The sequence below is a fragment of the Myxocyprinus asiaticus genome, chromosome 40 (genome assembly GCF_019703515.2).
Source record: "Myxocyprinus asiaticus isolate MX2 ecotype Aquarium Trade chromosome 40, UBuf_Myxa_2, whole genome shotgun sequence".
In the NCBI taxonomy this organism is placed as follows: domain Eukaryota; kingdom Metazoa; phylum Chordata; class Actinopteri; order Cypriniformes; family Catostomidae; genus Myxocyprinus; species Myxocyprinus asiaticus.
In genome coordinates, this window is record NC_059383.1 from 8,128,918 (window position 1) to 8,142,956 (window position 14,039).

The 14,039-nt window shown below is 37.5% G+C and overlaps 1 protein-coding gene across 1 annotated transcript in view; it reads right to left on the bottom strand.

Moving 5' to 3' along the window:
• The window catches only part of LOC127430421 (gamma-aminobutyric acid receptor subunit alpha-3-like), a 293,420-nt gene that overhangs the window by 93,017 nt on the left and 186,364 nt on the right, over window positions 1-14,039 (bottom strand). The window contains exon 6 of the mRNA XM_051680177.1: window positions 604-686. Coding sequence (XP_051536137.1) covers window positions 604-686 — 83 coding nt within the window. The remainder of the gene's footprint in view (window positions 1-603; window positions 687-14,039) is intronic.

Below are 14,039 nucleotides of genomic sequence, written 5' to 3' on the forward strand. Positions count from 1 at the left end.
TGGTCTTGAGAATCAATTTTTCCTTGACACTATGGAGTTTTCCAATGGAGTCTTGTCTGAAACTGAAACCAGTGCACTAGCATCATTCATGATTCACGAGGAAAACACATTTCTGTGTTAACTGTACGTCTAAACAATTTTTTTTTTTTTTACAGAAATTGACTATTTACCTAAGAATAGTGTTATGAACAATTGAAAAATTCCTTCTGTTAATATTTCATGAAGAAAGCCCTTTGTGTTTACAAGTATAAAGAGATACTAACATTAGCTACCTACATGTAAGGTGCTGTCTTCACAGAAGTTCTCTAGTTGTAGTACTTTTTTTTTTTTTGGTAGCATTTCCAGTGTGAACACACTGCTCACACAACTTCCACTAAAAAATGACGTAGAATAGTGCAGTATGAAATTTGGGACGCAGCTTATGTATTGTTATTCTTGTGCTTCCATTCCCGCAGTATGGTTGTTTGTAGACTGGCAACCATGCTCACCATTATGTGACAGACAAAAGCAATGAATCCACAAATGATCTTGGCCCACCCAACCAAATCTTTCTGGCTATGCAACTGGACTTAGAAATGAAAAAGAAAGACAGTAAACACTTACAGCTTCCAAACTTCAGTGGGCAGGCATGGGCGTCCATGGGAAAATCTTCCAGATGCATGGGGCACTCAGCGTGGATGGTTAGTCTATGTAGGAACAAAGACAAGGATAGAGAGGAAAAGATTTGAAATCACCATGAAACGGTGGAGTGTTTCATACCAGAACTGAACGTGAGTTTGCAGTGGAATGTGGAGGATTGCAACCCTACTGAAACACCACTGGCAGCCATTGTATTGACAAGACGGACTGATATATTGATTAACAATTGTTCCTTTTATTGTTTGCATATGTCACCGGTCCTACTCCACCCACCCTGAGCAGGATTCAAAACTGGCGATCCCCGGCACGGGAGTGGCACGCACTAGCATGGAGGTTAGAAAAGTCATAGCCCTAGTCTCAGTCACTAGTGAATTTCTTAAGTCCAGGAGAGTGAGGTTTACACACTGCACAGCTATCACGTACCAGCTGGCTACTGTTAAACTCACCCTCTGAAACCTCACTCCCATCTGGGTCATGGCACCAGTGTCACTGGTCCTACTCGACCCTCCCCGAGCAGGATTCGAACCGGCAATCCCTGGCATGGGAGTCAGACACGCTAGCAAGGAGGCTAGAAAAACCAAGGCCCTAGCTTCAGTCGCTAGTGTGTCTCTTGAGGCCAGGAGAGTGAGGTTTACACACCGCACAGCTTTCACGTATCTGATGGTTACGTTACACTTATACTGTAAAAGAAAGTCATACAGGTTTGAAATGACATAAATTATCATAGAATTTCCCTTTTTGGTGAACTATTACTTTGAAATAGAAGACATTGAAGAAAAACAGACTGTCACTGTCCGTACTGTTACTGTTTACACTAGCACTAAGCTAAATGAATCATAGATTAACATGATTAAGTGATAATTGCTTAAAAGAGACTCTTTTAACAGAAATGTTTGAAAATACAGAGGTGAACATGCTAGAGTGGACAAGGTCTTGTGTGTGTACACTGTATGAGCCCTTGCTAGAAATTAGCTGAGTCACATGCTGACAGCTCGCTCGGTGTTGGGCAAATTGACCTATAAATAGATCCCTGAAGTTTTTAATTAGCGAGTATCAAGGCCTTATTCATTGAGGTGAATCAAAGTCGTCTCTCAGACAGTTTATTGGCTGCGAGGCACTGTTGGCTTGTTTCTCATTCACTCAGTGGACGTCTGCTCAGAACCACAGGTGGTAATTTATTCTGTGCGCCTCTCTTCAGACTGATGTAGTACCGTCTGAATTTGTGATGTTCCTCCTTGACCCTCTCCAAGGCTGTGGCTGTGAAACCGGAGGCAGAATCTGTGCCTGTCGCATCTGAGAATCTCCAGCTCTGGGAAAGATGTGACTTATTTTTCCAGAAGCAGGCAGCGAGGGTGTGTGAGTGTGAACAGTAAAGGTTATTACATTAGAAGATGTCTTGTAAGCTTAATGTAAGCATGAAATATGACTCACAGGGCTGGGTAATACTTCAGATATTTACAAATATTTACAAATATGATTTTGCTTGTGTTATAAGATTATGCAAACACTGTAAGTATTGTGAAGATCACGCGGGAAATTGGCATATTGGTTCAGAAAGTTTGTGTAACCTGAAATCGACCCCATACTGCCGAGTTACTGACATGCATCCCCAGTCAGACATTTTTGGATTAATTCAGACATGTTGACTTTACCCTGTGGCGCTACTGATAGCACGTTGTGCGACCAATCTCAAAGACACAGGTTCTAGTCCCATGGAAACCAGAAAATTTATTATGTCCACATAAACAATGATGAGAGTGATTCGGAGGTTGCATTTTCACTCTAAAATTACATTTTGACTTCATTGAAGGTTAGGTTCAGTTTTGGGGTTTGTGTTAGGGCATATGATGTATTCCTATTGAGCAAGAGACAGACACAGTGGGCATGACGCCAGGCCTCAGAGAGGCATTTATTTGAAATAATAATAAATAGAACATTTGGAATAAAGAGTCCATAGGGAAAGTGTCCAAAACAAAGGGGAATCTAGTGTCCTCGTGGTGAATGGGCTATGTGAAGGAAGGGTAGAGAAGATAAGGTCCAGGTGATAGTGGGCTGGATCCTGCAGTCTCACATGCTCCCCTCATGGATCAGAGGTGCGTGGGGCGGTGGCTTCACTTGAGCAGTGCGGCTTCCCTTGGGCATGCTTCCAGTCCCTGGCGTCACATCTAATTCGTGCCGCGGGTCCAGGGTGTGGGTCCGGCAACACATATAATTCGAGATGGACCTTCCCCCGCTCCATTCCTGGACCTAAGAAGAAGCCAGTGGGTAGAGACTGGTCTCCCGAGGAGAGGCACACTTGGGTTTTTAAAGGCAGCGGTGACAAGGCTCTCCATTAGCTTCAGGTGTGCCTAATTATGCGCTGCCAAATGGGTAATAATCACTGCGCCCAATTGTGCAAATGCGTGTTTTCTCCAGCAGATGTTTTGTATGTTGGTGTCAAACACCTAATTCAAAACCCTCTTAAATTAAAATAATGTTTGTGAATTCTGCCCTCTAGAGTAAATTTTCACTATCATTTTATTTTTGTTATTACTCTTGGGTAAGCAAGCAAACATAATTCAACCACACTGGCATGCATTAAATCATGGGTCGACTATATTATGAAAGCAGAATTGTACTGAAAGTTTTAAATGTGTTCTTAGGACAAAGGTATTTTTCATGAAACTTAAGTCTGGACATGTTGTCACATTTTTATTAGGCAGGTTGTCACACGTGTTTTAAATATCACACATGTATACAATTAATCAATTACAATATTTGTTGGCCAAAACAATGGTTTGAAACATGCAACATTGATTTAATAACGAGTTCCATTGTGACATCTTACCCTATATGGTGTGACAATATGCCCTGCTATTGTTGACTTGTCACAAAACATCACCATGTGTTGAATGAACAGTAGCTTTTTTTTCTTCAATGTTTAACAGCTTGTTGTAGCTAATACTTTAAGGTACGTGGCTATAAAGAAATTGACTTTCAAAAATAAAACCTACCCTGCAGTGGTGGACAGTAACGAAGTAAAAATACGCAAGTAATTTTTTCAGGTATCTGTAATTTATCAGAGTATTTTTACTTTAGGAAACTTTAGAAAGCATAATATCTTACTTTTTACTCCACTACATTAAAAAAAATCGCTACTTTTAAATGAATAAATTAGTAAATAGCGGTAAATTAAAATAGACTAGTAGGTCTTGTTCTCGCGAGACTATAACTGTAACCCAGCAACAAATGTGGTCTTGCAAGAGTTTCCGCAGAACCAGGATTACCATTCAGATATAGCGTTGCCCAATGCATTTGCGTGCCAAAAGCCATTTTTACATATCTTCTGTGCCTGCTTAGCAAAATACACGATGACAGTATCGGCATTTCAAGAACTTGCCGTCAAACTTTAAAACACATCAAGGTAAGTCATTTTAATATTATATTAATAAAACTGCCATGGATTTACTTGCTTGCTAGCAGTAATTTTATAAATGCACTCTGGCCAATGCAAATTAGGTTACAAGGTAATATAGTATATATAGTGAGAGCTATATAAAGAGCCGAGAACAGGCCTATTTCTCTTTATCTGTCAAAGAAAATATTTTAATCTCTGTTTTAGGAATTATCAAATCATAAAATGAATAGCAAGGCTAAAGCATGAAACCAGATTTGTGTAGCTTTATTGCAATCTACAATCTCATCTGTTTAGCGTCTTTAGTCATTACAATGATTCAGATTATTAAAGCTGCACTACGTAACTTTGTGCTCTCTAGCGACATCTGTGGTTGAAACTTAAAATTGCATGCAATTTGCGGAAGAGCACTTTACGTCAGTCTTGTTCTGGCACTGCTCTTCTGGCGGACTAATCTCTTAATTTGAGTTTACCTGGACATCGCCTGTGTGTGATCATGACTGGAGCCGGAGTCATAACATGCTATTTTCATGTTGATGTTATGTTATATGATTAAACATTTAAAATGGAAATATTACTTGTTTTGATGAAGATAAACATCACTCTTATTTACATATTTTAATGAATTTTACACTTAAATCGCTTTTCTGACACTACGCTTTTAAATAGAGAACAGGGGACTCTCCTCAGCCACCACCAGCAGATCTTAATATGATCATTCGAGTGTTTTATCTACTATTAATGTTTGAATTGTACAACATTTTCAATTTAAGAGGTTAAACTCATGATATGGCTGATATTAGTTCAATAGAAGACATTATTTTTATACTATATTGTCCAGCCTCAGTTACTACAATAGCATGTCTATGTAATGCACACTATAACACCATAAACTAAAAACATAAAACGAGGATTCAACAAAGATGAGGATACAATATACTTTATTTAACGTAAAAATAATATGCTTAAATATGCAATATAACAATTACAAGAGGTCAATTTCAGAAGTCATACATATTAAGCATGTCACAGTAACTTCAGCGGACAATGTAGATAAATCACGATTGGTTAACACACAAGTAATATTCAATTCATAAAAGCATGACAAGCAATATAAGCTTTTCAACAACCCTACCAGAAAACATATCCAAGAATTATAGCAGGCAAACAACTTCGCCAAGTGGATAACAGATAAACATCCATCTAAACTGCAACGATGCTGTCCTGGGCCTCGTTTCCCAATAACGATTGATCTTAGCGGTTAAGGGCGTTTTCTACTAGAAATGTTATGAACGTTCGTTATTTTTTATGTGCGTTTCCCAAAACTGCACATAAAGATGCTATATGTAATATTTTTACTGTACTAAATCAAAAAATGACCATAATATGTCATTAGAGAATTAGGAAACCTGCTAAGTTGAAATACTGGCTTCTCTGATGCCAATGCTACAGCCAATATATTATACTTTGAAGTTTCCATTCCGGGCCGGAATTTCTGTTTATGTTTTGGCCTGTGTAATCCCACCCACTGCCCACTCACCAATAGTATTTCGACACTGCCGGTTTACCAGATTTTAAGTTTTCAGGCAAACAACACTGCGTGCTGCAGCCATGGAAGCCAGCAAATGAACTGGATCAGAGATAACAAATTCCACCTGACCTAAAAAGCCTCGCCATCCATCTAAAAACCACCATGACCAGAGGGGTAGTAAAACAAGGATAAATACTGGAGATGACTTTGGAAGATGGAGACAGCTTAAAGCCCAGAAATCCTTTAAAACGGATGCTGAGTTGGCTAATTTGCGTGTCAACATTCTGGCAGCCTGCATGAGCTTCGAGTCTGGGGCGGGGAAGACAACTCTCCAATATTTTGAATTTGGACTGCAGTACCCATTTCAAACGCTTGTTGTCAATCTTACATATAGCACCTTTAACACGAACGTGCGAGGACACGCTTTAAGTGCTACTTAAGAGAGATGCTATCCATAAACGTGAAGTGCTGAAATGTGACCGTATAGTGCTGCTCGTCATTGCAACTTCATTATATTTGTGCGTAACTTTAAAAACGTTTGTAATTTAGCTCGCTGGAAATATTTGAAAATATTTTCTTAAATGTACAACTTAATTCACCACATAATTGCATTTTGTTTTGCAGAACAATATAATCCTTTTACACAATCACTGCTTCGTTCATCAGATGTGCATTTTAATATTTCAATTTCAGAATTTGCTCTGTGGGTCGAGATAAAGCTTCCAGGATCAGTGAAGACATCGGATGCCCTGTGTATGGTCCTGCTAATCACAAGAATTAACTGAATATAACGAGGTTCACCATGTTATTGCGGAGCGCAAAATAAGGAGACGCGTGGTAGCTGTGCTTTAGGGACATTCACCAATCAAAGGGAGAACTGCTCTTTTCTCCCAAAAGTGATAACGTTAACAGCAGTGCTACACAACATGTGCGTATGTATACTGATATTAAATGAGCATACAGTGTAGCTATAGGTATTTATGAAGTGTAATTTTGCATTTGTCCTTCAGGTTTCTGCATAAGTCTATGTACTTACGATGTCCTTAGTGCTGTACGATTACTCCAGAGCACTCGTTAATCTACGAGCATTTTTAAGTACTACTTAAAATTACAATGCTTTTGGGAAACAGGCCGTGAACTGTGTGAGTGTTACTGAACTGAGCTGAACAGCGTAGTTAGTTTCTCCAGCCGGAACACGAGACAGCCGGCTCTTCTTTCCTGTGTGTGCAGACATGACGTAATGATGCAAGGAATGACATAAGCCAGCGAACTGAACCCGACATCTCAAAATACAAATAATTTTTATAGGCTTACTGAAGTGAATTGGGTTAAGGTAAGGAAATTGTTTTGAACACTGATCGTTGATGTACTCAATCAATAATGGCAATTTGTAAATTTTTAACCAAAAAATCGTATGTAGTGCAACTTGAAACACACATTATGTATACTTATATACATAAAAGTATATGTATGAGCAGGAGGATACAGCTTATTGTGTGTATATATATATATATATATATATATATATATATATATATATATATATATATATATTAAACAAAAGTCTTAAAGGGATAGTTCACCCAAGAATTTGAATTCTCTCTTAATTTACTTACCCTCATGCCATGTATGACTTTCTTTCTTCTGCAGAACATAAACAAAGATTTGTAGAAGAATATTTCAGCTCTGTAGGTCCATACAATGCAAGTGAATGGTGGCCAACACATAAATGCAGCATAAAATTAATTTGTGTGGAATTCGTAAAGTGGTTTAATCCATGTCTTTGGAAGTGATATGATAGGTGTGGATAAGAAACAGATCAATACTTAAGTCCTTTTTTACTATAAATTCTCCTCCCTGCCCAGGTGGCGATATGCACAAATAATGTGAATCGCCAAAAACAAAAGAAAAATAAAGTGAAAGTGGAGATTTATGGTAAAAAAATTACTTAAATATTGATCTGTTTCAATATTATCTCTTCTGAAGAAATGGATTTAACCACTGAAGTCATATGGATTATATTTAAGCTGCCTTAATGTGCTCTTGGAGCCTCAAAGTACTTTTACTTGTACTTTTACTCAAATACAGGATTAGTGTACTTTGTCCACCCCTGCTACCCTGAGAAATTTGCACTTGAGAAAAAGTGACAACTTGTGGTCTACCTATATTGAAAATTGTAAAAAGGCTGAAAAATATTGGGATATAACAGCTCATGAGTGTGACTGTTGGAAGTTGTATCAAGGATGCAATTAAATGTTTATTACTATTTCACCTTAACACATACTCTTCTGAAATGTTTATGTATGGTATCATCAAAGTGTGTAACATGAAGCTGGCATTACAGCACTAATTCTGTGTGCACATGTGTGCCCATGGTCACGTAGCTCAGCTGGCCCATCAGTGCAAATGCACGTCGCTGCGGCTACTTTACTGGCCATTTGTCAGTTTCACGGTCAGTGAACGTCGCGGGCCTCCTGGGCATGCAGGTTCCCGTGGGCTTCCCCCAGTGCTGCGATCTATGTCAGGATCTCTGAGCTTCTGCATCTCCTTCTCAGCTTCTCAATAACATATTGACCCAGTGGTCCTCAGCACATTACCTGCTCCCTGATCAGCTTGCACAAACCAACGGCATTTGCTTTTAAAATCTTTAGCCTGAGTGTACATACAAGCAGGATCCAAATTAACTTTTCGCATCACTTCCCTGAATAGAGAACATTTACCTGACCTAAATATTTCTTACTGGCCCTGAAACTGTATTTTGCATCATTTCATTATGCATTTTGTTAGTTAAGATGTTTTCATTAAACAAACACACTTACCAAAAACCATCTTCTCTCATGTAGTTGGGAAATCCAAATCACTGAAGTGATTCGGTTGTTTCAGACAGTTCATGTAAATGAACAGGTTAAAATAAACAATTCCTTTACAATACATTTAGTGTTAGGAGCTCTGATTCGTATTAGTGAGTTTTTTTGGATGGTTAATGTAAATAATCTAGTTCCCATAAATTATTCACTGATTCACTTTAGCCCCATGCAGCCTTAAAGGAATATTCTGGGTTCAATACAGGTTAAGCTCAACCGACAGCATTTGTGGCATAATGTTGATTCCTACAAAAATTAATTTAGACTTGTCCCTCCTTTTCTTTAAAAAAAAAAAAAAAGCAAAAATCAAGCTAACAGTGAGGCACTTACAATGGAAGTGAATGGGGACAATTTCTGGAGGGTTTAAAGGCAGAAATGTAAAGCTTATAGTTTTATAAAAGTACTTACATTAATTCTTCTGTTAAAACTCATGTATTATTTGAGCTGTAAAATTGTTTAAATCTTCATTTTTAAAGTCATTTTAGGGTTTTAGGGTTTGTTGACATGTTCCATTGCAACGAATTTGTAAAATTGTAAAAAAAAAAAAAACGTTATCACGCTAAAATCAATTTTACACGCATATTGTTTACGACTTGTGGCTATACTTTTGAAAAAGTGAGTATTTTAATGTTTACGGATTGGCCCCATTCACTTCCATTGTAAGTGTCTCACTGTCACCCAGATTTTTACTCTTTTAAAGAAAATGAGGGGCAAGTCATAATTCATTTTTGTGGTGATCAATATTTTGCCACAAATGCTGTCGATTGAGCTTAACTTGTATTGAATGCAGAATATTCCTTTAAAAGGACTAAGCTTTCTTTTTTGATGTGAAAATATAGCTGTTTATCAGTAGATTTCAATTAGTTATATAATATAGGTTGTTTTGTAGTTTTATCATTTTATCATATTAACTACATATAAAATTATGTTAAATTTAATGTTGTCATCCTATATGTTTAACCCTTCCGAAAATTAATCATGGTTTTAATAATACTGTAGTAATCATGACTGTGCTAACCATTTTGCCTTTTATGGTTACTATAATTTTACTAATACCATGGTTAATTTTTTTTAAGGGACTGTCACTCAAATGAAAAAAATATTTAGGCCTAACTATTAGGTGATATTATTTCTACGATCAGATGCTCTGATTATAGAATTAAATAATATAATCTGATTGTTATTTATCTAAAAAAAAGTTAAACTGTTAAAACAGTGCTTAAATTGCTTCAAAGTAATTAGCTACTATTTTTTTTTTTTTTAGTAGATGATAGTGTAGCTTACTGCTTTTGTAAAAGAGTAGCTTGACTGCAGTTTAACTACTTAAAGTTATGAGTAGCTTGTAGCTTTAAAGTGGCTTCCCCTACACTGCAAGGGTCAGACCATCACTTTTACATTTAAATCAGACAATTTCAATAGTTGTATGTTACAATTCCTAATAAAAGTTACCAATCAACCGACCAACCAAACTTTCTAAAACCTATTTTTACTCGTATTTCGCACTTGGCACACGGTTTAACACACAGATCTAACCCCCAAGAGCAACAAAGCTGCCTTGTATCAGAGTTTAGTCTCTCAATTTCATCATAAAATCAAAAGCACTCATTGCTCTTGTCTGTTCAGGCCTGAATCAAAAAGGATGTTGGTTGTAAAAGCTGTACTGCAGCCAGAGCACAGCTGTCCCTCCTCCAGCTACATTCCTGTGTGCTGATTTGGGCAAGGTGAGAGGTTCCTGAAGCCTGTAAGGACGAGAGCAACCATCTGTCCATCCTACACCTCTAGCTAACTGCATCCAAGGGCCGGAGGAGTGAGCTGTCTTGAACAGGCCGGAAGCCGGCGAGCTGTGTAAAAGTGCAGACGGGCTCTGTCAGAAAATGTTAAATATGTCTTTAGAAAAATAAATAAATAAATAAATAAATAAACAGCACATTAGCTCAGTGGTTAGCACTGTCGCCTCATAGCACAAAAGTCCGGGGTTTGAGTCCTGGCTCAATTGGGCCTTTTTGTGTGAAGTTTACATGTTCTCCCTGTGTTCGTATGGGTTTCCTCCGGGTGCTCTGGTTTCCCCCACAAGTCCAAAAACATGCAGGTTAAGTGAATTGGAGACTCTAAGTTGCCCCGTAGGTGTGAGTGAGAGTCCCCCAGCCACTGGGGGTTGCATCAGGAAGGGCATCCGGTGTAAAACCTGTGCCAAGTCAAATATACACGGATGGTCTGCTGTGGATTGTGATAAGTAGACTAGACCCAAGATCTGTGACCACAGAGGAAAACTGCACTGCTCAGAAGTTGCTCTTTTATATTTCAAGAGACTTGATGGATCTATTAGTTATGTTGCAGTTGATGGATAGAGCTCCCAATGATGCATCGGTATATTTTACAATACATGTACCTTCAATATACTTAAAGTGTACTTACACAAGAAAGTACTGAGTAATATAAGGTAACTTAATCAGGAGCGGGTTACGATTTCTGAGGACCCAAGCAACCGACCAACCCGGGGCCCCATTTCAAAAATGTTTGCTTAAAAAATTACATAAAATTTATTTCAAATCTTAATTTTAAATTCATCCTATAAGCAAGTTGTAGCAAAGTACATTTAAAAATGTAATGAAAAAACAAAACAAAAAAACAACAACTTAAAGATAATTATTGCATGTATAAAAAAAGCAATATTTACCTACATATATTTTTACAAAAAAATATATTTAATAAAATAAAAACAATTGTTTTTTTGTTTTTTTATGAACAGGGTGTGCAAAACTACTTCACTCACTAACACTTTGGAATTCGGTTGTCATAAATTATTATTATAACCCAACAATTATTTATTGTTGTCCAGTTTGTCATTATAATATGATACAGTATTACTATTATTAATATGATACAAGTTCGGAAGGCCTGTATATTTTTTCATAACGTCCTACCTAAAAAACTGACCCAAACTGTAACGTAACTTGTATCGTGAACCACACTGAGAGTACTGACAACAGCGTATTCGTGTTTGTACACAGAAAAACACGTCACCCCCTAAGAGGTTTTTGTAGAGCTTTCCTACAGTGGAGCTTTCCCCCCACCAACATCCCGGGGCCACACACAACTGCGTGGTTTGCGTGGTGGGTAAAACCGCTACTGTACTTAATATGGGTTAAGGATAGAGTTGGGCTTAGGTTTAGGGTTAGTACGTAGTAATTACTGTAGTTGTTGTAATTACATAGTACGTAAATGTAGAACAGTACTGTAAAATAAAAGTGCTACAGATGTTTCTGCTAAATTTCATTAGGAGAAATGAAAACAAACACATATCTGTCTTTTGAGTGCATATTTTCATATCTTGGAAAATCTAAGCACTGTTTGTGTTCTCACTGTGGATAGAGGAACCAAAATGGAAAGTCTAAGGAGCAGTGATGGGTGTAATTTGATTACAGAGTAATTTGTTTCTGTAATCTAACTACTTTCAAAGTCAAAAAGCAGTGTAACATGCTACATTTAAATTCTTGTAATCAGATTACAGTTACTGACTTTCAATTAAGGTAATTACTTTAAGTACATTCATTGGGTTAGAAATATTTCTAAAACAATTTAAACATTTAAAATATGAATTTGTATGTTGTACATCTGTTTGCGTTTTTGTGCCAGCTAAAGGGTGTGCGACAATGAACAAGAAGGAAAGATTCACATTATTTTGAATTCATTAAGCGGAAAAACAAATGTTTTTGTGAAAGGTGTTTTAGAAAGTGACTTAAAAGTAGTCTATTTTAATTTCTTTAAGATTTACGCATATCAGTTTTTATAACACAATTCCATCAAATAGAATTAAACAATTCCATTAGACAGAATTTTTTATGAAATAGAGATGCTCAAATCTTAAAAAAGGCAATTTTTTGAATAAATGTTATTACTTTTTGATGAAGTAATCAGCAAAATAATCTAATTACACTTTTAGATAAGTAATTACAGTAGTAATTTCTATCCGATTATCTACAATTGCATCCCCAACACTGCTAAAGAGATAGGCTAATCTAAATACTCACCGATTTCTTGTGCTTTTGTGCTGCTCAGGTTTGTTATAACTAAGTAGACAAGACTATTTTACATTTACAAGCTCTATCAAACCTAAAAACCATAATTATAATACAGTTTGACACGGTGAGTTGTGCAGCAAAAAAAAAAAAAAAAACAACAACGAGAAGCTGACGTGATATTTCAGCTAAGCTCCCAAGCGACACAGCAGACCACTACACTTTACAGCACTTACAGATTGCTTAGTCATGGCGTCTGCACTTTTTCCCACTGTCTGTGTTCTTAAACTCTTCTTCAGCAAGATCCCAGAACCTTAAATAGTTTAATGAGATAAAGCTGGGTACCTCCTGGGTAATATGCTTATTTAATGGTTATGATGATCACAGCCCTGCAAATTAACTTGCACTTGCAAGGAGAGGAACTCTTTGTGGCACTGACATTAATTAATGAGCATCCAGTTGGGTTCTGAAGTCTCCTCTGCCCCAGGCCAGGAACACCACAATGGGATATTTCCTTTCATAACTCAAGAACCTCAATCGATCTGCCTTCAAGCACCAATGATATCTTCTCGTCATGTGTGTGATGGCTGAGCACTTAAACCCAGTCCAAAGAAACATGAAAACATACACCCAAACTTCTCACAATGATTTTGGCCACTATCCTCACTGCATTATTGAGTGAAAACATCAACCAATGGTATGAGTTTGGCACAGGTCAATCTTTCTATCTGACCAAATGGCAGACAGTGGTCGTGTTTGGGAAACTAGATTGAAAACTGTCTTTTTTTATGCAGTCCTGTTTGGTGCCACTAGAGGTGCAGAATTCACACACTTCACCTGTACAGCTACACCTTTGCTCCAATGGAATAAATCACTCCATGGGTCTCCCTTGCCTCAATGTAATCTCACTCCCCTTGATCGCCTGTGTTGATCTGAAGGCTCCATTTCTCACTGTCTGTCTCTGAGGCTTCGTATATGTCACTCAATCCATCAACACTATCATACTTGCTAGAGGTTCGCTCTTCGCCAGGTATGCTCTTCATAGAAAATGTCAACATTGACCTCTAGCTTGGCCTCTGGGAGTGGATGAAAAGTTGAAAATGTTCTTGACGTGTGACAAATCTTCTGTTAGGACAGTAAAGTGTTGTCCGTAACATTTATCGTCATATCCCTGGATGTGCTAGTTGATCAACAAGGGTTTGCAGAAGCTGAGACAAGATTCCAACAGCTCTGCTCTACTTAAAGGGATAGTTCACCCAAAGATGAAAATTCTTTCATCATGTACTCACCCTCATGATATTCCAGGTGTGTATGACTTTCTTTCTTCAGCAGAACACATTATATGATTGCTTTTGGTGTGAAAAAGACCAACATTTAAGTACTTTTTAAAACAGTAGTAACAGGGTCGGGATATCGAATGTCCCTGTGAGCCATGTGTGTTAGGCGCAAATGTGCTACCTTCTTTGGCATAGCACCGACAATTGTTGAATTGTTTTTGTCAAAAGTACTTCTCATTTGTTTAGGGGTAAAATTTTAACTTGGTGCACCTTTAGGTATGTAAGCCTAAGCATTGTATAATGAATATAGTATAA